Here is a 20,811-nt window from a genome sequence, read left to right as displayed (position 1 = left end):
CCAGAGTAGGTAACTCTCAGGAAGACTGTTTCCTTTTCTCCAACATCTGATGCACAGCGATGCTTTTTCATTAAAATAAAATAAAATGTACATGTGTATTTCATATATGTGTGCAAGAAAGATGATAGCCTCATCTACTTATTGAAGTATACATCTTTGATACCCCAATACACAAGTTATCATTTTGACACACCACCATCCCCTTTCTCAGCAGGCCAACTGGTGATTCTGAGCTCTAAAAGTAGGCAGGTCCCTAAGGAAATGAAGCCAGAATACCTCAATGGACTGAGCATTGGACTTGGAAATAGGAGATCTGGGCTCAAAGCCTCATTTAGTCATAAAACTCAAAGGGTGACCTTGGACCAGTTACTGTATTTCAGCACAAAATTGGTTTTTAACTAGTACGACAAGACCCACTACCGCAAAAAATGTATATGTACTGCCTTCAAGTCGATTTCATGAGGCTGAGAGGCAATGACTGGCCCAAGGTCACCTAGTGAGCTTCATGGCTATGTGGGGATTCGAACCCTGGTCTCCCAGGTCGTAGTCCAACACCTTAACCACTACACCACACTGACTCTCTCCCACTACTGCAGGGGTTCTTAAATAGTGGTCTGCGCCATGACTGTCGATTTGTGGCTGAAGATGGGAAATGGCACATCCATCATCCTGAATAGCTACATGGTATTTATATTGCTTCTTTTATTTCTATTATATTGTATTTGATTGTGTTACAATTTGAATTCTATGGCATTACAATCGCTACAGCAGGCAGAAATAGTATTAAGTGGCCCACCAAGGCCATCAGCGATTTTCAAGTAGTCTGTGGGAGGAAAAGTTTGGGAGCCACTGCACTCCTGGGATGCAGCTTGACTAAGGTGAGTTGCAATAGCAATGCTATCACAATACAAATATATGGTAAAAACTAATAAGTGGGTCCACAAATGCACGTTGAGATTAAAAGGTAGGTCCTGGGTCTGAAAAGGTTGAACAGCGCCCTAAGCTACATGGCAGGAATGTATATGAGGATAAAGAGGCTTATCCCACAAATGCTGAAGAAACAACTGGATATAAATGAGATAAATATATAACATAGAAAACACCAAAACCACACTAGTATACTGTTTGGGGAAGACAATTACTGATTATGTATTTCAACCAATAAAATGAACCAGGGTGGGGAGGCAAAGAGACTGTTTATCTCTAGGCACATATGAAGCTGGAAATTTTTTTTTGACTGACAGACTTAATTAGATGTTAATGTAATGTGCAGATAGTTGTTAGCAAGCGTTTTTCTCAAGGAGAATAAAAAGCCAAAAAAAGACAGCTTGCATTTTAATTTTAATTAACTTACTTTGGGGTCTGCGCACTTGAACTTTAACCTTTCCACCATCTCTAGCATGGCCACCTTCAGGTCCACACGTTCTCTGTTCTGAAAGACAAAGAGAGCAAAGGTCACAAGACTCTTTTCAACCCCGCCAAATGCAACAAGGATTTCCACAAGACGGGGCAGGGGGGCGGTGTGGAGGAGGAGGAGCAGCAGCGGCAATCTTTCAGCACTTTTATTAGCCAAGTTGCTATGAGCCCCTGAATACATTCACTCATTCTTCTGGAACTGAGGTTAAGCAAGCAGAGGGGTCAACAAAGGAGGAAAGATGGGTCTGCCAAGAGCACTGGGAAAACTACTGGAATGAAAATAAAATGCAATTGCACAGGCCAAATCATTCATTGCCGTTGTCACATGCTTCAGCTTCAAGCAGGCTCAAATCCTGCTAGATGCTCAGCAGTTTTCACCTCCCACAGAAGTCAGGAATGCAGCTGTTTGCAAGGGGTGACTCAGTACCCTTCAGCATAAAGTCCTGGGCAATGGTGACCTGCCTCCATGTTTCATTTATTTTCTGTAATTGGAATTGGCTGCCTGATAATTTAATTCTGCACTTCTGTGCTTCCATTTGTGAGATGGAGCAGACGGAAAGAACTAATTAAGGAAGTAATCAAGAGTTCACACTTCAAGAAAGGCACAAAACGCTAGGCACTTGTAGGATCCCTGGAATATTTGTTTCTTTTGCTTGAACTATCCTCGCTCTCCAAAACTAAATTACAGCTCGTACTTAAGGGATGGGGAGGCCTCAATTGTGAAACAAGTATCTGAGAGAGGCACACTTCAAACATTTAGTCTTTTTCTGTCCTTCCTGTCACGACATAGTTTTAACACAGTAAATTTTCTGACTGACTGAAGAGATTCTGCATTTTATCCTCATAATTTCTCAAAGGAATCAATACTTAACAGATCCAGTATTACCTCTTTAAAGGTATTCTGAACCACACAGCATGCATAGTACCTGCATTTGGGTATCATGATAAACCAGTATTTTTCATGACCTAACAAGTTTAACTTCTCCCCTCTCTGGCTTGCATTTTCCTCCACACCCATCCAACGCAGCCATGAGGCAGTGTTCAGAAGCTTTCATTTCCATTTTTGATTAGCCACAGCTTGCTATGTTGTCTAAACCCAACAAGCTTTGGTCAAACCACGGTTTATGAAGTTGGCTTGTTTCAATTAAGTGAATATTCGGGTTCGGATAAAACACTAATCCAAGGGTGGGGAACCTTTTTCAGCCTAAGGACTGCATTTCCTCACGGGCAACATACCGGGGGCCACATGCTAGTGCTTGGCAGGGCCAGAGGCAAAGGTGAGCAGGACCAGAGGCAAAGTGGGTAGGGCAATGGATGTGATTATTACCGGTGTATAAAATGTTACACTTCAGCCATGCAAAAGCCAGAGGTTTCTTCATACAGACAACTCTCTGTCCTTCATCCAGGGAAGCAAAATGTTCTCACAGTCCAACATTCCAGCCAGGCAGAAGTACTCAAAAAGAGTGTGGGCCACGGCTGGTGAGGGGACTGTGGTGTGAGGAAAGCCTCAAGAGCTGGATAGAGAGGCCTAGAGGGCCACATTTGGACCCCAGACCTGAGGTTCCCCACCATTCTACTATTATTTTATTATTTAATTTATACCCCACACCCTCCTCCAAGAAGCCCAGTAAACTATTAAACTTTACCTAACCAAAATCAGAAGCAAAGTTTTTAATCGTCTCATTACAGCTATACCAGAAAGAGGAAGACGAGCATGCAAGCCCAGAAAGAGATTACGCTCGTTCCATTCATGATAAACCATGGTTTATTCGGATGTCCAAACACAGTCAATATAGAATGCTTTTAGGAATTATTTTGATGCTGAGACAGCCATCAGTTTTGAACTCTGGCAATCATCCAGTTCCACTACTTCACAGTAACCATTTCATCCAAGATAAACCGTCACCAAAACAATGATCTCTTTATACTGGGCTGCTTCCAGTGAAACACACTTTCTACAGTTATACCAATTTGAATACACTTCCTTAACATTTTTCAACAATCATGAAGATAAACACTTCCACATCCATGTCCCCAGGATGATGGCTGGAGAGTTTGAAAAACTAGCTGCCTGTGACTGCGAGACAATATTAAATGCACTCCAGTGTGTGACTAACCCATGCATTGCAGCCAATGAAAAATTGACTCTAAACATCCAACATTTGGAAAGATCAAAGTCTAAACACTTGGTTGCAGACACTTACACATTAAGGTGTTTTAGAAAAATTAAAATCACTGTTACATCATTTCTGGCCCAAAAGAGAGCAACTTGGAAAGAAGCCAATATAAACTGAAACCAACTGTAAGGTTTAGATGAAAGCTGGTCAAGGATATGGTCTAGAGGCATGAGCCAAGTTATCCTTGGTTCAAATCTTACCTCAGCCATGGTAGTTGGCCTTAGCAAGTCAGTATTGTCTCAGTAGGCTCTTCATCTGCGGTACCATAATAATATTGATTTATTTTACAGGATTGTGGTAGGGATTACAGAAATAATAACTGAAGCACTTCAAACACTGCCCTCTTCCACAGCAAGGGATGAGAATAAAGGAGATGTAGAAACTGAATGTATTGAAATAAGAAGTACAAACTAGCAAGAGAACTTGACATTTCACCAGAAAAGAAAGCTGTTTCAGGAAAGTCTTGCATCCAGATTCTGCCTGTCTCAACATTAAACACACAGGCCCCATCTGCACTATACATTTAAAGCTACTATACTACTGTAAATGGTTATGGGTCCCCCCACAGAGTCCTGTGAAGTTTGTTAAAGGTGCTGAGAGTTTTTAGGAGACCCCAATTCCCCTTACAGAGTTACAATTCGCAGAGTGGTTTAACAATAAATCCCTCTGTCTCTGGAACTCTGGGAATTGTAACATTGCGAGGAGAATAGAGGTCTCCTAACAACTCTCAGCATTCTTAACAAACTATAGTTCCCAGGATTCTTTGAGGGAAACCATGACTGTTTACAGTGGTACTGCTTTTAAATGTATAGTGCAGATGGGGCTACATATTAATCCAACCCTTAACTTGCTTAATTCTGGATCTGTTTACCTAATGAAGAAGAAAATTCAAGCCTGAGCTAAGGATGAGGACTATTTCCTATTTGATAATGTCACCTGATAGGTATACTGTCATAAAAATGACTTATGGTCCTTCCAGGCGGAGACAATAACCACTTTACACAGGTATTTCGAGTCCAAGGCACTCTGAGTTTTATTGCAATAAAGGCACACCATGTATCACACAAGGGGTGAGGTCATAAGGAGCACACCACCCCTTCAAGCAGAAGGTTTTTTATACCTTTCACAAATTACACAAGTTAATTTTGTTAGAGCCCCGCTCCCTTTCGCATTGCTTCACTACCCCTGCTTTGTTTATTAGTTCCCCTTTTTCCCAACTGTTAACATTTCTACTTCTTAGCACAGTATTAGATTCTTTTGCCTCGCTGACCACACTGTTCCTCAAACACATCGTGGTTTTGCATCACAAGCTTTAAGACAAACGGTTTCCAGGCAGTTAAACATCTTAAGCAAGTTCCCTTAAGTCATTAGGACTTTGCACAATCCTAAAGCATTGGACTGTTATTCTTGCAAATAGTATTCATAAGCAGATACTTTCAACTACCAAGGGCTAAATTTTTCTTATTTCTTATTTTTCTCAAAATATACCTATCTAGGCTGGGCAGAATTGTATGCCAGCAGCTTTTCTTTGTGTCTGCAAATACAAGAATTTGTCTAAATAATATGCACAATTGGCTCCCAACCAGACTTGGTCCAAATTATTATCACTTGAAAATCTCACCCAGTTGCACACAGTACTCAGACAAGATATTTGGAATGCATCTGCAGACTTTGTAGAAGGTAGCCCATGTGTTCTAATTGTATGACAAGCACAGGTACAGAATCACATTTTTGAATGTTCCTTTCTGTAAAAGAACTCTCAGCAAGCAGAAATCAATACAGCACAGAGAACAGAGCTGGAACATTTCTTCTTGTTATTTTGTTACTTACATGGATATCCTCCCCCCCAGAGGAAAATTTTAAAAAGCTGTATCTCCCTAAATGCAGTGTGAATACATTTCATTCCACCACCTCATTCTATGCATACGCTGTCTCCAGGACACATTTTATACAGAAGCAGCAAAAAGCCCTTACTTGTGCAAACGTCAAATGCATCCTAGTCCCATTTAAATCCACTTATTACATACACTGGCCCATTTGCGAGTAGCATTAGCATGTCAGTGGCCTAAGCCATCAATCACTGGTGTGCCCATGAAGGAGTCAGCACTTGTGATAATGCATTAAAACATAAACTAGCACATGGAATTTCTCCATATAAGTAACGGTATTCCCCAAGATTGAGTCCATATAATACAGGCTTCTGTACAGTACAAGCTAACAAACAGAAAGATGGAGTTAAAAGATTCTGGACTTTGCTGTATAACAAAGCAGGAGCAAATAAGGATTCTGATATTGGCCTGGTTTGCTGAGTGGGGAGGAAAAACAAACAACAGCAGTGACTTAGGGTTACATGCAAACCAGCACTCATGGCTTGTTTCTCTGAAAACATACGAGAGAAACCAAAGGCTTGTTCTTGGCTTCCTCTCGTGGACTGTTTGGAGAGAAACAAACCACAAACACTGGTTCACATGTAACATTACACTAGAGATGTAGTTTGTTTCCTCCCTGCTTGGCAAAGGGAGGAGCGCCATGTGTGTAATTTGAATAGTGTACAACAGCACACTACTCATTTGCTGTAAACCATAGTTTATTTGCAACTATGGCTGCTGTTATGTGCAAACAGGGCCAATGCCAATACATCCTGGCAACACATTTGTTGCTTGTCACATAGGAGTGCAAATTTCAATATCATTGCCCACACTGCTAATGACAAAGCCCTTCTCTTATGTAAAAACATGCTGATGAATGGTTCATATATTGCCTTTCCCCGCTCATGCCTTCAGCTTGCATACAGGGGGGGAAAGAGAGGAAATGGTCAAAGCTGCAAAACTTTGAAAGAATGTTCACATGACAGCTTGAGACACAAAACTGGCAAAGCTTCTTAAAGTTAGTTCACCAGTTCTGTGTGGTACACAAGTATCAATTCTATCAAAAATCACATCTCCAGATGCCCAGTTTTTCCATAGTACAAAGTCCTAAATATAAAGGGAGAAATGAACTATTTGAGCTTTCTCTGAGTTCAATAGAAATATGCAAAAGTAAAAAATAAAAGAGAAAAACCTTAAGAATCAGCTGTTCTTCTGGCACAGTAGAGATGATAGAAGTTAACATAAGCTACCCCAACCTCCCATTCAAACACCTTGAGTCTTTTAAAACAGTCACACGTAACAAAAAGAGCTGGCTTCTCACTGGAAATTGCAAGCCTGTGGAATGCCTCCTCCCCCAATCTATTCTGGCAACTAGAAAAGTTAACACCATCGTTGAAACACCTCCTACAGCTCTGCACACATATACATTTTTCTAGGGATCACCCAAAAACAAACCATCACCACTTGAGAGAAAGCCTAAAATTAGAAATATCAGTTGTTCCTTGGTTTGCATGCACTTTAAAAGCAAGCTATGGCAATGTTGGCCTCTCCCTTCTTCTCTGTTTCCTGCCTGCACAAGATGAAATACAGATACATTCAGAGATAGAATGGGCCAGGTGTGAAAGCTTGGCATAGCTACATATTGCACTGCTTCCATACAGATGAAATCCCAAACTGTCAATAGCATGCCATTTCTATTCAGTAAACAATTGGTCAGGTGTCGCTAACTGATGGCCAACAGGCCAGGATATGAAGCGCTGGGAAGTCAGCACTTGAATCCGGCTTGTTTAGAAGCCATTGATCACAGTTAACTGTGATTTCCCGGTTTGTTATCCTGCTCAGGAACAACTGGTATAGCACAGTAGGGAGGAGAGCCTGGCTGGGAGTCCAGAGTCTGTGAGTTCAAATCTCCGCTTATGTCTCCTGGGTGTAAAAGACCAGCTTAAGATCACCCCCACAGTGAGTGGCTCAGGGGCTATGTGCCCTGTCACCTGTGCAGCCGTGGGTAAGCTGCATAGTCCCAAGGAGCCCAGTTGCCCCCCAGCTGGCAGTTGCGGACAAGGAAGGGGCTGGCTTGTGCAGCTGTGGCAAGCTGAGCAGGCCCTAGCCAGCCGGGGAGGACTAGCCTCAGAGGGAGGCAATGGTAAACTCCCTCTGAATACCACTTACCATGAAAACCCTATTCATAGGGTCGCCATAAGTCGGGATCAACTTGAAGGCAGTCCATTTTCATTTTATCCTGCTCAAGTGAGGGCACTGAAAACAGGTACATGGAGAATGTGCATATCCCGGTTCATTCAGTCAGGATTCGATTGCATAAACCAGGTCACAGTCTCACTATTCTTTATTATAAGGGTCATTGTATCGACTCTTTAAGTACATTTTGGAAAAACAAGCAAAACTGTGTCTTAAGAAGCTCTTCAAGACAAGAGCATTTCCTATAGCAGTGGTGGGGAATCTTTGGCCCTCTGCTGAACAACATCCAGCCAGCCTTGACCATAGACCATGCTAGCTGGGACTGATGGGAGTTGTAGCTCAGCAACATATGGAGGGTCAAAGACTCCCCACCCCTGTCCTACAGAAACATAGGAAGCTGCCTTATATTGTGTCAGACCATCGAGCTCAGTACTGTCTACACTGATTGGCAGTGGCTCTCCAGGGTTTCAGACAGGGGGTATTCCCACCCCTACCTAGAGATGCTTTTTAAGAGAGTCGTAGTTGCTTGGTTTACTTGACAGATTGCAGCACTGGTTTCATCAGAGGAACTTTCAGACCCTGCATGCTTAAGAGTGCTGTGCAAACCCAGCTGTACATGAAATGAAATTTAGTAAACCTACAGCAAGATCCTATTCTGAGGTGAGCAGCAGTTGCTTCAAAGTGACCAGGAAGGGACAGTTTTGGTAATCTGTGTAAGTCAATTTCAATGGGCGTCCTCCAAGTATGACTTATTTCAGGGGTACCCAATCCATGGTCCGTGAGCTTCACGCAGGTGTACACACTGTGTCTGAGAAGAACACTCACAATTTGAATTCTGTAGAATTATATGGAATTCAAATTGTAGTACAATAAAACACAATATAATAAAAGCAGCAATATAAATACAATTAAATATCATACCGTACCTAGCACAGTACCTTTCAATTGCTACAACAGGCAGAAAAATCATTAAGTGGTCCACCAAGACCCTTAGCAGTTTTCAAGTGGTCCACTGGAAAAAAGTTTGGAAACCACTGACTTAGATGGACATCAGTCCGTTAAACTGTGTGGGTCTCTATCAAGTATGACTTAAGCTGTAATTTAGAACATGACTACTCAGAAGTAAGCTCCACTGGATTCAATGGGACTCCCAGGAAAGTGTATACTGGATTGCAGCCTTAGCTGGATATCATCCATAACATCTTGTCCAAGAATAGCTAGTAGCGATTTACCATCTTAAGGGGAGGGACCTGAGCTAAGGAAACACAGCTTTTCTATACCCTATAACTGTACAGTTTAACCTCATATATCCCAAATGGCTTACAATGGACTGCAGGAATAGAAATGCTGTTTCTGGTAACAGGTCACATGACCTGCTCATCACAGGCAGAGAGCTACCATGGACTGAAGATGAAAGAACAAACATAAGTCCAGCTTTACACATGCTCAGAAATGGAAACCAAAATGATCAAGTTGGAGCACCTTCACTAGAAGGAAAGACTAACGCTTGTGGTGGTGGTGTTTGTTTAAAGTAACCTAAAAGGGGAAGGCATAATAGAAGCTTATAAACTTATGCATGATGTGAAGGTAGAAAAGAGAGAACGCTTCTCCCTCTCTTAACAGTAGGAAGCACAGCCACCCAAACTATCCCTCTTCACACTTTATTTGATAAAGAGGGTAAGCATGGTGACGGGTGCTGCACATCTAGAGGCCCACTTAAGTCACATGACTCCTGCTGTCCCACCATGTTCCTTGTAACTTCTGAGCAGGGAACCTACTCTACAAATAAGGCTCCCTGCTGCAGAAATTATGACGAGTGGTAGGTGGAAACCATGTAAATTTGAGGGTGGGAAGAAATGTATGCCCCCCCCCCAGGCCTTGTTGCCACGCTTAGTCTTCACATAAGTCATATGTGAAAGGGGCTACGGATTGGCAGTAGATTCAGGACAAACCAAATAAAGTTCTTCTTCACATTACATGTATCTTGTAGAATTCACTGCTCAAAATTTGGCGATGGTCATTACCTTAGATAGTTTTAAAGGAGAGTACATGTTTATCACAGCTATGGGGCATAACTGCATGCAACCTCAATGTTTAGAGTAATATTTATTTTTAATTTGGCAGATGTATAAACTGCACTCACGCATGAGGCTCCTACAGTGGCGTACACTTACTACTAGATGCTATGGTAACAACAAGAACTACTGCCTGCATGCCCTGTTTGTGGACTTCCTACAGGCATCAGGTTGGACACTATAGGAAACAGGACACTGGCTGCCTTTCATCTGTTCCAAACGGAGTATCACCTCATACCATCATATGTGGCAGCAAGAAGCAACAAATTGAGCTAATAACATATATGGTGTCAGGCAGCAAATAAGTTTCAAATGAGGGAACACTATAGTAAAAGAAACATTTTAAACCAGGTATCCAATGGAAACTTAACTGTATAAAATCAATGCAGTAGCCAGCTTTCCTGTCGCCTCAACTGATGTGCCTTTCTCAACTGCCTGAAAGGCAGAAATTCAACATGCACAGCATTTTCTAGTATAAAGATTCAGTAGTGGGAAGAGCTGCTCCTGATGAATTTTTGCCTGACATGGCACTGTGAAATGCAGATGGACTCTTTCAAGAAGGACGGGAACCTTAGCAGAGGTAGAATGCTTTTGCCTGGTTCTATTATAGGCACGATTATTTACAAAAAGAAAGGAGACATTGCTTAAGCACAAGACAAGGATGAAATGCTTATGGAGATTTCCTCAGATTTCTGTCACTACATAGTTCTGATCAACTCCTTGGAACTACTTCATAGTAATTAAGGATTAATTAAGGCTCACTGAGGCTGCAGTCCTATGTACACTTGGAAGTAAGGCCCATTGAACTCAGTGGCAATTCTGAGTAGACATGCATAGGATTATGCTGCAAGGACTGCATCCTCCCTGCAGTACATGATCCTCACAACACCTCACCCCATGTATGGGCTTGTTGATAAGAGCCACTGCAATAATAATTACTGGGGGGAGTGCAAGGTAATTAACCAACCGGATTGTGTTTTATATTGTTTTAAAATTTTAAATTGTGTTTTAAATTGTTTTTTTAAAAGATGTATTTTAAATTGTATTTGTTTTTAGTTACTGTAAACCGCCCAGAGAGGTTCGGCTATGGGGCGGTATACAAGTATAATAGATAGATAGATAGATAGACAGATAGATAGACAGATAGATAGTCTCAGTACAGTTCCTTCTGACCATAATGTGACAGAAAATATTATTTAAAACATTTTATAGCCCCATTAACCAAACACAAAGTTGGTAACATGGTGTCTGAAAGCACTTGCAGTTTGATCAGCCATAGGCTGTTACTGAGGAAAACTCTACAGCCTATTTCTTAAGAGGAAATGGAGGCCATCATCCAAGCCTTTCCAGTCACCTCTCCCCAAACCTCTGCTTCTTCCACATCCCTTTCCGTTGCCCCCACCCCTTTGTCTGCTGCTGAGCTCCTGTCTCTGGCAAGCAATAACTGCACGCGAAAGGGGAACAAACAGAACACCCAGTCAGGGGAGCAAGACTTGTCAGATCTACTACCCAGAAGAAAGAACACGTGATAAATCTTTCTGGCTCCAAACTTCCCTGCGTCAGGGGGGGTTATGACATGCACTCTTGTAAGTGGCTCTCGCCCACAAAACAGGTGCACTTGTAACACGGGCAAGTTTTTGCTTGCTTCCAAATCAAGAAGCGATTACTTTCAGACACCGTGAAATCAGAGCGCGTTGAGTGGGGATACTTCACAGACAGCAAGAGATTCAATTGGGCCAGCACTGCGAGTTTGACGTTCCCTAAAGGTCTGAGTCTAGCTAACGCATGTACAGGATCCTTACCCTGATGGATTCGTAGGCGTCATTCAGCGTGATGATCTCATGCTGCTGGTGAGAGCCCGACACCGCACACAGCACACAGATAATTCTCTCGTGCTCTTTGCAGTACAAGCTGAGATCTTCGCCGTGCTCCTCACACTTCTTCCACTCCACTTTGCTAGCCTCCTTCTCCTCTTCTTTGGGGGCCTGCTCCGACCCTTCCTGGATCGCCACCTCCCTGCCCCTCTCCGGAGCGACAAAGCCAGTCGTCCGATGCGCCCCGTACTTCTGGCTGTGCTCCTCGGCGTGAAACTGGCAAAAGGAAAAGCCACAGTCCTCGCAGACCTGCACGGCGCTCGGCGCTTCATCGGGCTCACAGACATCGCAGGTGCCATCTTGGAGACATTCCTCCCCACTCTCGCTCTTTGCAGAAGCCATTTCCAGCCTGATCCTAGGCAAGGCCTGCTTGTGTCTTCACTTGCTTGGGCGACTCTCTCCACTGGAAGGGGATGGGGAAGGAAGAAAATAACTCCCGGGCTGACCCTGGCCCTGGGAAGCCGATCTCTCCTCAGATTACTGTTTTCCAAGCTTCGGGAGTTTTACTCTGGACTGAGTTGCCCGTTATGCTTTCGTTTGCCTCTCCGTCCAGGCTACTTTTTTGTCCTTATTTCTTTCCTGTCTGAGCTGCCAAGTCGTTCCATCATGGGCTAGGATCTAACACCCCCACCCTCCAGGAGTTCGCCTGGTTCCCTACCCCCCTTTCTTCTGCAGCAAAAGCAGTAGTTTCACTTCTGAAGCGCAGGCCTGCCTGTTTTGTTTTTTTAAACTTCCTGAGTCATTTAAAGTGGCAATGCCTTTTTTTCTTCCTCCCCCTCGTCTTCAGCGTCTACAACTATGCTAATCGTGAGATCTGCCAGAACGCGGTGGTTTGAAGAGGGGTTTCCTCATCTGGAATTCATTAAGGCCTCTTTAAAAGAAAAAAGAAAATAATTTTCCTCTTGCGGTGACGAGGAAGAAAATGCGCGTTTCAGTACCCATTTTAAAGGCTAGGCGTATTCAGTTGTTCATTGTGAGTGGAGTTCGGAGCTTAATAACTGGTCTGGCAATAATCAGCAAAAGTCCTTTGAAGTCAATAGAATGTTTTCTTTTCTCCCTGTACTGTACGAAAGGGAGATAAAGGAAAGAAGTAAATTGGACGGTTCTCTTTCTTCGCTGCAGGGTGTGTTGAAAACTAGAATTTGCCATTCAAATAAGGAAGCTTTTTTTATATATATAAATAGATTGGTTTAAGCCTCAAATTGCGGAAAGCATTAATCACGATGGCTTTGGATCAGTCCCCCACCCAAGCATACGTTCGAGAGGACAAAGCTGTTTTGGAAACCCATAAGTCAGGGGGAGAATAGTTGGGGTGTGCTAGTGGGGCAAGAGCCCCACCAGATAAGGAGCTCACCCCCTCCCATTGCTGGATCCCTGACATAATTTGAAAGAAAGGCACTTTTCACGTACACACTTTTTGGCTCATGTATAGTTCAACCGCAGCACTTGAGCCAGCAAAGGCTATGCATGTTGCAGCTACTGACATGCTCTTCAAGATGCCAACAGATCAGTGAGAAATCTACTGAGAAAGGAAGAATCTGACATGCAGGAGACAGAAGTAATTGAGGAGGCATAGATAGCTGCATTGCTGGGGCAAGGAGAAAGGGATAGAACCCCATTTGGTGTCAGCCAGGCTGGGAATTGCTTGTTGCACCTCCAATCACCTGGCTGAAAGAGTGGGATAACTCTTTTACAAAGCAATCCAAATGTGAAGTGCCGACCCTGACAAACAGGCCTCCCAGGGAGTAAAGGCTCCCCGTAGACCACAATGGGACATAATTAAAATTATTTTATTTTGCCAGCCTTTTGGCCAGTGGAGTTTGTGGGGTGATTGGGACCTGTGGGAGGGCTCTAAATGCGAGGATGAACTTGCATGTTCCCCCCCCTGCAGCTCCTGTCCCCCCATGCCCCCCAAACACCCCATTTTCAGGGCTTCCACCATCCCTCTATCTGCTGGGTTGGCCGTCCCCTGCAGACTCCCAGTGGCACCAGCAGGCTCTTGGTGGCACCACAGCTCAGCCGCTGCCAGCAGGCGCCTGGCACAGCCAGGAGCCTGCCAGTACAACCTGGGGTCTGCAGCATCCAACTCAGCCCAGCAGAAAGGTGAGTGGGATTGTGCCCTTAATCTTAGTTTCTCAGTCTCTCTTGCCCTTACAGTGTAATCCTTGCATACATGTTTATTAGAATTGCAGCCTTAGATATTATGCTGAATGTTATCTGGAATAAGACAGCCTATATATATAATATATATATATATATAATCAAAAAACATTAAAGTTGATTTTTGGTTGTATTTTGTTAGTGGAGTGTGGCATGGCTTGGGAGATGTGAATGTGATTATGGGAGGAGACATAAAGAGCTCCTTCTGTGCTTGAAAATCTACTACTATATCACAAGACTAGCCCGCTATGCTTCCTAAAGAAAGGAGTGTAGGGGTGGCAGAATGAAGAAGTTGCACATAAAATAAAGGTGGAAAAAATGCAATGGCATGTGGTGGGGAAGGAACTACTAAAGTGGACTAACTTGGGGAGCTGACTAGAGGCCAATAGGCGGTATTGCATTCCTCAGTTGCAGACAGCTCCACTGCAGCCCAGGAGCCCTGCACCCAATCCTCTGCACTGCACAGCATGTACATACTAGGCTAGAAACACACTTCCTGTTTTGCTGGGGCTAGTGCATCTCCTCTCTCTTCTGAAAATGGAGGCACATGACACTAGTAAAGTCCCACCCCTTTTTACTATTGAACCTGGTGGGAGCAGCTTGAGTGTGGTTTTTTTTATTCAGCTTCAAAGAGATTTCACAACTGATCAGCAGATCAACCCGTTCCCCCTCCAGGTGTGGCTAGTGGAAACGCTTTGCCCTGGCGACTAGTGTGCTCACAACCTTAGAGTCACAAACCCTGCATCCTAATTAATGACAGCAAGGCTTCTCTGAATAACTTTCCTCACAGAGTAGTTGTTGTTGGGATGAGAAAGGAAAAGGAAGAATCATGCACATTGCCTTGAACTCCTTTGGAGGAGAACAGGATGAAAAGAATGTGAAGGTTTTGGAGCCCTGTGACTCACAACCCCACATCCACACTTACACACACACACACACACACACACACACACACATACATACCTGTGAGCCGTGACCTTCATTCAAGGAGCTCAAGGCAGTGCATCTGATTTTTCCCTTTCCCCTTATTGAGGATTGGGATATTCGCTGGGAGACCAAAATGCTTATTTACAAAGCCATTGTACTACCAACCTTACTGTATGCCTGTGAAACATAAATGCCACTCCCAACTTCTTGAAAGATTCCACCAATGCTGCCTCCAGAAAATTATGCAAATTACTTGGGAAGATAGACAGACTAATGTTAGCGTATTGGAAGAAGCAAAGACCACCAGTATTGAAACAATGATCCTCCAACATCAACTTCGCTGGACCGGCCATGTTGTTCGAATCCCTGATCACCGTCTTCCAAAGCAGCTACTTTAATCCCAACTTAAAGATGGAAAACGGAATATCGGTGGACAGCAAAAGAGGTTTAAAGATGTTCTCAAAGCTATTCTAAAAACATGTAAACATGAACATCGAGAACTGGGAAGCCTTGCCCATGAGCATCCCAATTGGAGGTTGGCCATTATCAACGGTTGTCAGGCCCAGGATGAGACTCAGGAACCAGACCAGAGGTTGTAAGTAATTCGTGTTTTATTAGGGTAATGTCCAAACAAAGACTGCGTCTTCTCATGAAGCAATACAGTGATACAGGTCCTGCGGCATTGGGAGAAAGTTGACAGAGCAAGGGACTGCTTCCCGCCTGTTCTTTAAGAAGGGGCCAAACGGGCGCGCAACCTTTCGCTCCTCCTTAACTGCCCCTCAGGTACTGCCCGCCTTCCCCCCCTTCTCTCCTGTCTTTTCAGCTGTCTACGCGTATGCGGTGAGGGGGGAAGCATCGCCCCCTCCTCTTCTGAAGTTTCCGATTCCAGTATGGGGGATAGGGGAGGGACTGATGGTAAACTGCCTCGCCGCTTTTCTGCTGTGGGCAGCCCTCCCTCTTCTCCTTCTTGCTCGGAGCTTCGAAGAGGGGGAGGCGTGAGAATGTCCAGGGAGGATTCTGAAACTCCAAAGCTCTCAGGCTCCCCGTTGCTAAGTGACCCTATCACTGGCATTTCCTCTGTTTTGTCTTCACTCCAAAGGGGGGAAGTTACTCCCCCTCCCCTCTGCCATCCATCTGAATCCTCTTCTCCCAACTCCCTGGGACCCCAGCTCTGCCTCCCGACAACGGTGCTATGGACTTTGAAGAAGCACATCAAGCAAATCCCCATCACGACCATCTTCCATCTGGAAACCAGTGTCCTCACTGTGGGAGGCTGTGTGGATCCAGAATTGGCCTCCACAGTCACTTACGGACCCAGTGTTAAAGACCTTATCTTGGAAGACAATCTTACTCGGCCATGAGTGATCGCCAGTGAAAATCATGAGCAGGCTGTAGGACACCAATTCTTTTTTAAAATGCAGATTACTTATTGGCTGATAGTTTTGAGGCCACATATGTGTCCCAAATTGAGACATAAATAAAATATTGGTGCAAAATGTTAAATGGGTATTAATAAAGCTGTTTTTCTGTGTGGACTAGTTGATATCTAAAAATGAAGGCATTGAATTATTTTGTCCCCGTATTAAGAGGGCTATGTGGTGTAATGGTTAGTCAGTGCTGGACTTCGTCCTGGGAGACCTGAGGGCACATCTATGGTCAACCACAGCGCTTTCAAGGTGATCTTGCTAAGCCCCCAACTCTCAGCATAGCCTACCTTGGAGGATTGCAGTTGTGAGGAAGTCTGAGCTTCTTGAAATAAAGGTGAAATAAAAATGAAATGGAGCTCAACCCTGGATCCTTTTAGCAATGTCCCTGGGCATGGGCAGCAGTACGCAGGAGGCAGAAGACTGCTCTAGAAGCCTCAATAGGAAGGAGGCAGAAGCAGCTAAGAAGTCTGGAAAAGGGAGTTGGTGGCTCTGGAGAGATGTGAACAGAGCGTGTGAAGGAGGACTACAAGAGGCTCAGCCAGAACAGAAAGAGAGAGAGAGGTAGTTAAGGACTGTAGACAGGCAAAGCTCAGTCAATGTTGCCCCTGTGAAGGGGGCTTTTTAGATTCTAGTTTCATTTTCCCCTTGTGTCCTGTGCAGGTGGGGTCCCTCCCACAGTGTATGCATTAACTGAAGACTAGGAAGTAGTCATCTTAATAACAAGACCTCTTTGCTACCAAAGAGTCTCCAATGTGCTGGCTGGACATCAGGATCATAAAATGCAACACCAGGAGATTAGGAAACCTCTCTCCCTTTCACATTCTTGGGGACACTACAGCCCCTTTGGGTATCTATGGCCATCTTATAGGAATTAATAGAGCCAGGCTCTATAGGGCATTTCCTAGGCCTTTCTCATCTGTCCAAGCTCTGCAGGCCTCACTTGGAAAGGAGGCAGAATTAATCTGCTTCTTTCATGGTCCTCTTCCTTTTTTTCTCAGGGCGTTAGGCCAGGACAAATAAGTGGGGTGGGGGTTAATTTGTACCTTTTCTATTTCTTCCTTTTTTTTCTTCCTCAGATCATTAGGACAGGAAAAGTGGAGCGGGGAGAATTTACTTGCAGTGCATGCTTATGCATGTTTACTCATCAATTAAGCCCACCGTATTCAGTACCTCATTCCTTTTAATCCATATTGCAAAAGCAGTGGGTTGCAATAAAAACCACCCAGCTTCATCTTCAGGAGCTTCATCTTCCAGAGTTTCTTCTTTGGATCTTTAGACCACTATACAAACCCAGGAAAAGTAAGGGAAAGGTCTGATATTGCAAAAGCACAAGGTTCCTCCTAAATGAATTGGCAGTTGACTGGGGGAAGGAACTATCTGGCGGTAGCAAATCTGATTCTTGTGAAATAGATCATTCTGAAGAGGAAAATGTTTTGGAGCTGCCAGATGCTGTTTTAGTGGTTGAGTTAATGCCTTCCTTTGTTATAAAAAAAAAACTTTCCAAGTGACATCACACAGTCTAAAGAAGAAAGTCCAGCAGCTTGTGCTAAAAACTGGGCCAATCACGGTGGAGACATTTCAAGCCAGCAAGGTACAAACTCTACTCCTGATTGGAAAGAATACAGTGTAACAGAAGATGCTGTGTTTTCCTTTGCTTATCGCCACTTCAGTGGAAAAGATGCCTGTACTGGTGAAAATGCATTTACTCATAAAAGGTACAACAACTGGAAAAGTCTACTGACAATGATTGAGGTCTGAAGCCGCATAACCGAAGTGCAGTCTACAAAGAGTGCATGGTGGCATGAGAGGCTCAGCGTGGACATTGGGAAAGTGAGACAAGGGATATGTTTTTGAACTCTTGTATCGAGTTGCAAAACACAATTCCAGAATCCAGTTTAAAATAGATACTCTTCCTTACAATGACAAATACACACAGTATTCCATTCAAGAGGTTAATTGGTTCTGAAGTAAATTTCTCATGAACTGAGGGAAGCTGGCTTGTTCACGTTGCTGATGAAACTTGTGTAAGCAGAAACAAACATCAGTAGTTCTTCGTTATTGCTACAACGGCAATATATATGAACGTTTTGTTGGTTTCCATCCCTGTCATTCACTGGATGCTCCTTCACTAATGAAATACATAAAGAACATCTTGGGATGTGGAATAGATATCAAGCACTGAATAGCACAAACATGATTATGCCAGTGTATGGGGTGCAGGCACTGCTCCTAAAGGAGGTGTCACAAGCCACTGTTTTCAACCACAGGCTGTACATAATTATTGTTGATGTGTATAAGAATACAGATATTATGGCAAGCTTCTTTAGTCTTCTTCAACAACTGTACCGATTTGTATCCTGTTCTTATGTGCATCCATGTTTCATTGAATTGCAAAGACAAACAGGGAATAAAATTATTGAATTAAAAGGATTGTCAGACATTCTGGGTGTGTCAGATTGCATCGTGTTCAGCTGTTAAATCAACATTTCCAGTAATTTTATTGCTTCTGAATCAGTAATGAATCAAATTTGGAAAGGATTATAGAGGCTTGTGGCATTTTAAACCAAATACATTTTGGCTTTGAGTTTTGCCTGAATCTTTTTAGTGAAGTGCTTCTTGAACTAAAAGTGGTATCAGATTATTTGCAAAAATCAGATTGTGTTGTGTCTCAAGCTTGTGTCCTTGTTAATTCTCTGATAAATTGCAAGATCTCAGGGATCAGGAGAAACAATTCAGTAAAATTATAGCAGATGTAAAGATGTTTGAAGAAGAAAATTCAGTCAAAATATGAAATAAATAAAAGAGCATATGCTGTATCCCAAAACAATTTCAAAGCTATGTTACTGAATTAAACACAGCAGAGACTATTTATCCAAAAACTGACCATGATTTTAGAATTAAAGCATTCCTTCCATTTGTTGATTTCACTGTTACTGAATTTAAGAGAAGATTTACAGACAATTGCAATGTTTGGAATGGGATTAGTGCTTTCAATCCGAACTGCTATTACTATCTTGATCCAGAAAAACTCAGACCATTTGCAAGACGTTATAGCAGTGACATGGATCGATTTGAAGCAGAACTCAGACTTTTTCCAAACGTTCTAGAGAGATATGAATGAGAAAGACAAGTAAGAATTGACACAATGAACCAAATGCTTATTCTTATTGAAGAACTGAAACGGTCTTTCAGTGAACTCCACAGATTGTGCCATAGTATCACAATACTTCCATCAAGTGCTGGGTGTGAATGAACATTTTCATGTCTGCGTTTTCATGTCTGGCATTTTCATGTCAGACCTACTTGAGGAGCGATATGGGTGAAGAACATTACCATACTGCCTAAGGAACATTACCATACTGACAAATGAAAAGAAACTATCAAAAATGAACTTGAAACTTGTAATCCATTTTGCAGAACTACATAAGAATCGGCATATTGAACTTCTTTAGATCTACATACTCCTGCATTCCCTCTCAATGAGTAACAATCTCATCAGACAGTGATGGCTATTTAGATACACAGCAACACACACCTGTTTCTTAGGTGTACAGGGCCCAAGTGTCTCAGTTTGCTCTTACTTTCCTTACAGTGAGAGTTTACATTCCTGGTTCTACCTCCACTGGTTCAAAAGTAACTGAAAAACACGGACTTCCGGGAAGGGTGACTTAGCCTGTGCCTGCTTTTGAGACGGGCTCCTGCCTCAAAAGAAGCTTATTCAGATTTTTTTTTTTTTTTCAATAATTTTTATTCAAATTTTCATAAAACATACAAAACAAAATCATAAAACATTCAAAGACAAAAAACAAAATCAAAAATAGTTAAACAAAAAGAAAAAAAGAAAAAAAAACAAAAATAAAAAATAAAGAGTAAAATATTGACTTCCCATTTGTCAAAGATCAAATCAGTTATAAGTCTATAATATATAGCAATCCTGTCTCTTAAGTCATATTATAAAATCACTTTCCTCCAGTAGTTATCTTACTTAATCATCAAATCTCATAAACATTACTTTATTCTTTCCACAAAAAGTCAAAGAGAGATTTCAATTCTTTAAGAAATATATCTATCAATTTTTTTTTCCAGATAAGCATATCGATTAATCCATCTCATTACTAATTATGATAATCTTATTGTCATAACCATAGTCAAAATAAACATTTCAATTAATCCATCACATCAGAATCTGTTAGGTTCAGTAATTTCAGTAGCCATTGTTCTATTATCTCTATTAGTTCCATTTTCCATCTTCCATCTTCAGTAGTCTTGTTAAGTCCAGTAATTTCAATATCCAATCTTCCATTATCAGTATTCCATAATAATCTTGCTGTCAAAGCCATAGTCATATAGTAAGAGTCTGATGGGAATTACCTCTATCCCAAATATTTTCTTGCCATCCATTCTGAATAGGTTGCTGAAATACTGCTGTAAAATCATATCTCTGTTCTTTTTTTCAAAACACACTGGGTCATCTCTTAAAAGTTTTTCCATTGTCACATGGCTGCAGTTAATTCCATAGATTTTCTCTATATTGGGCTCCATCACATCATTCCAGTCCAGAAGATAATCCATGCCATTGATAACTTTATCTCTAGAATCTTCATTAATTTCTTCAGAGATAACATTGAGTTCCAAACAATAGATTTTATTTCTAAAGTCCATAGACTCCAAATCTTGTTCCTGTTCCACGT

The 20,811-nt window shown here is 42.5% G+C and overlaps 1 protein-coding gene across 16 annotated transcripts in view; it reads right to left on the bottom strand.

Annotated features, from left to right (window-relative positions):
* TRIM44 (tripartite motif containing 44) overlaps nucleotides 1–12,399 on the bottom strand; it is a 147,737-nt gene extending 135,338 nt beyond the window's left edge. For 5 of the 16 annotated variants that reach the window (XR_009760652.1, XR_009760653.1, XM_061610781.1 and 2 more), the window contains exons 1-2: nucleotides 11,535–12,387; nucleotides 1,355–1,432 (exon numbers count right to left, since the gene is read on the bottom strand). Coding sequence is in view for 11 of the 16 variants with exons in the window: in XM_061610781.1 (XP_061466765.1) it covers nucleotides 1,355–1,432; nucleotides 11,535–11,948 (492 nt within the window). In the remaining 5 variants the exon portion in view is untranslated. Of the gene's footprint in view, nucleotides 1–1,354; nucleotides 1,433–11,534 lie in introns of all 16 variants that reach the window. The other 11 variants (XR_009760654.1, XM_061610788.1, XM_061610787.1 and 8 more) reach the window with 6 other exon arrangements.
* Between the last annotated feature and the right edge of the window lie 8,412 nt (nucleotides 12,400–20,811).

Source organism: Rhineura floridana, chromosome 2 (genome assembly GCF_030035675.1).
Source record: "Rhineura floridana isolate rRhiFlo1 chromosome 2, rRhiFlo1.hap2, whole genome shotgun sequence".
NCBI lineage: Eukaryota > Metazoa > Chordata > Lepidosauria > Squamata > Rhineuridae > Rhineura > Rhineura floridana.
Note: the sequence above shows the minus strand (reverse complement) of the source record. Positions and strands in the feature narration are given on the sequence as shown.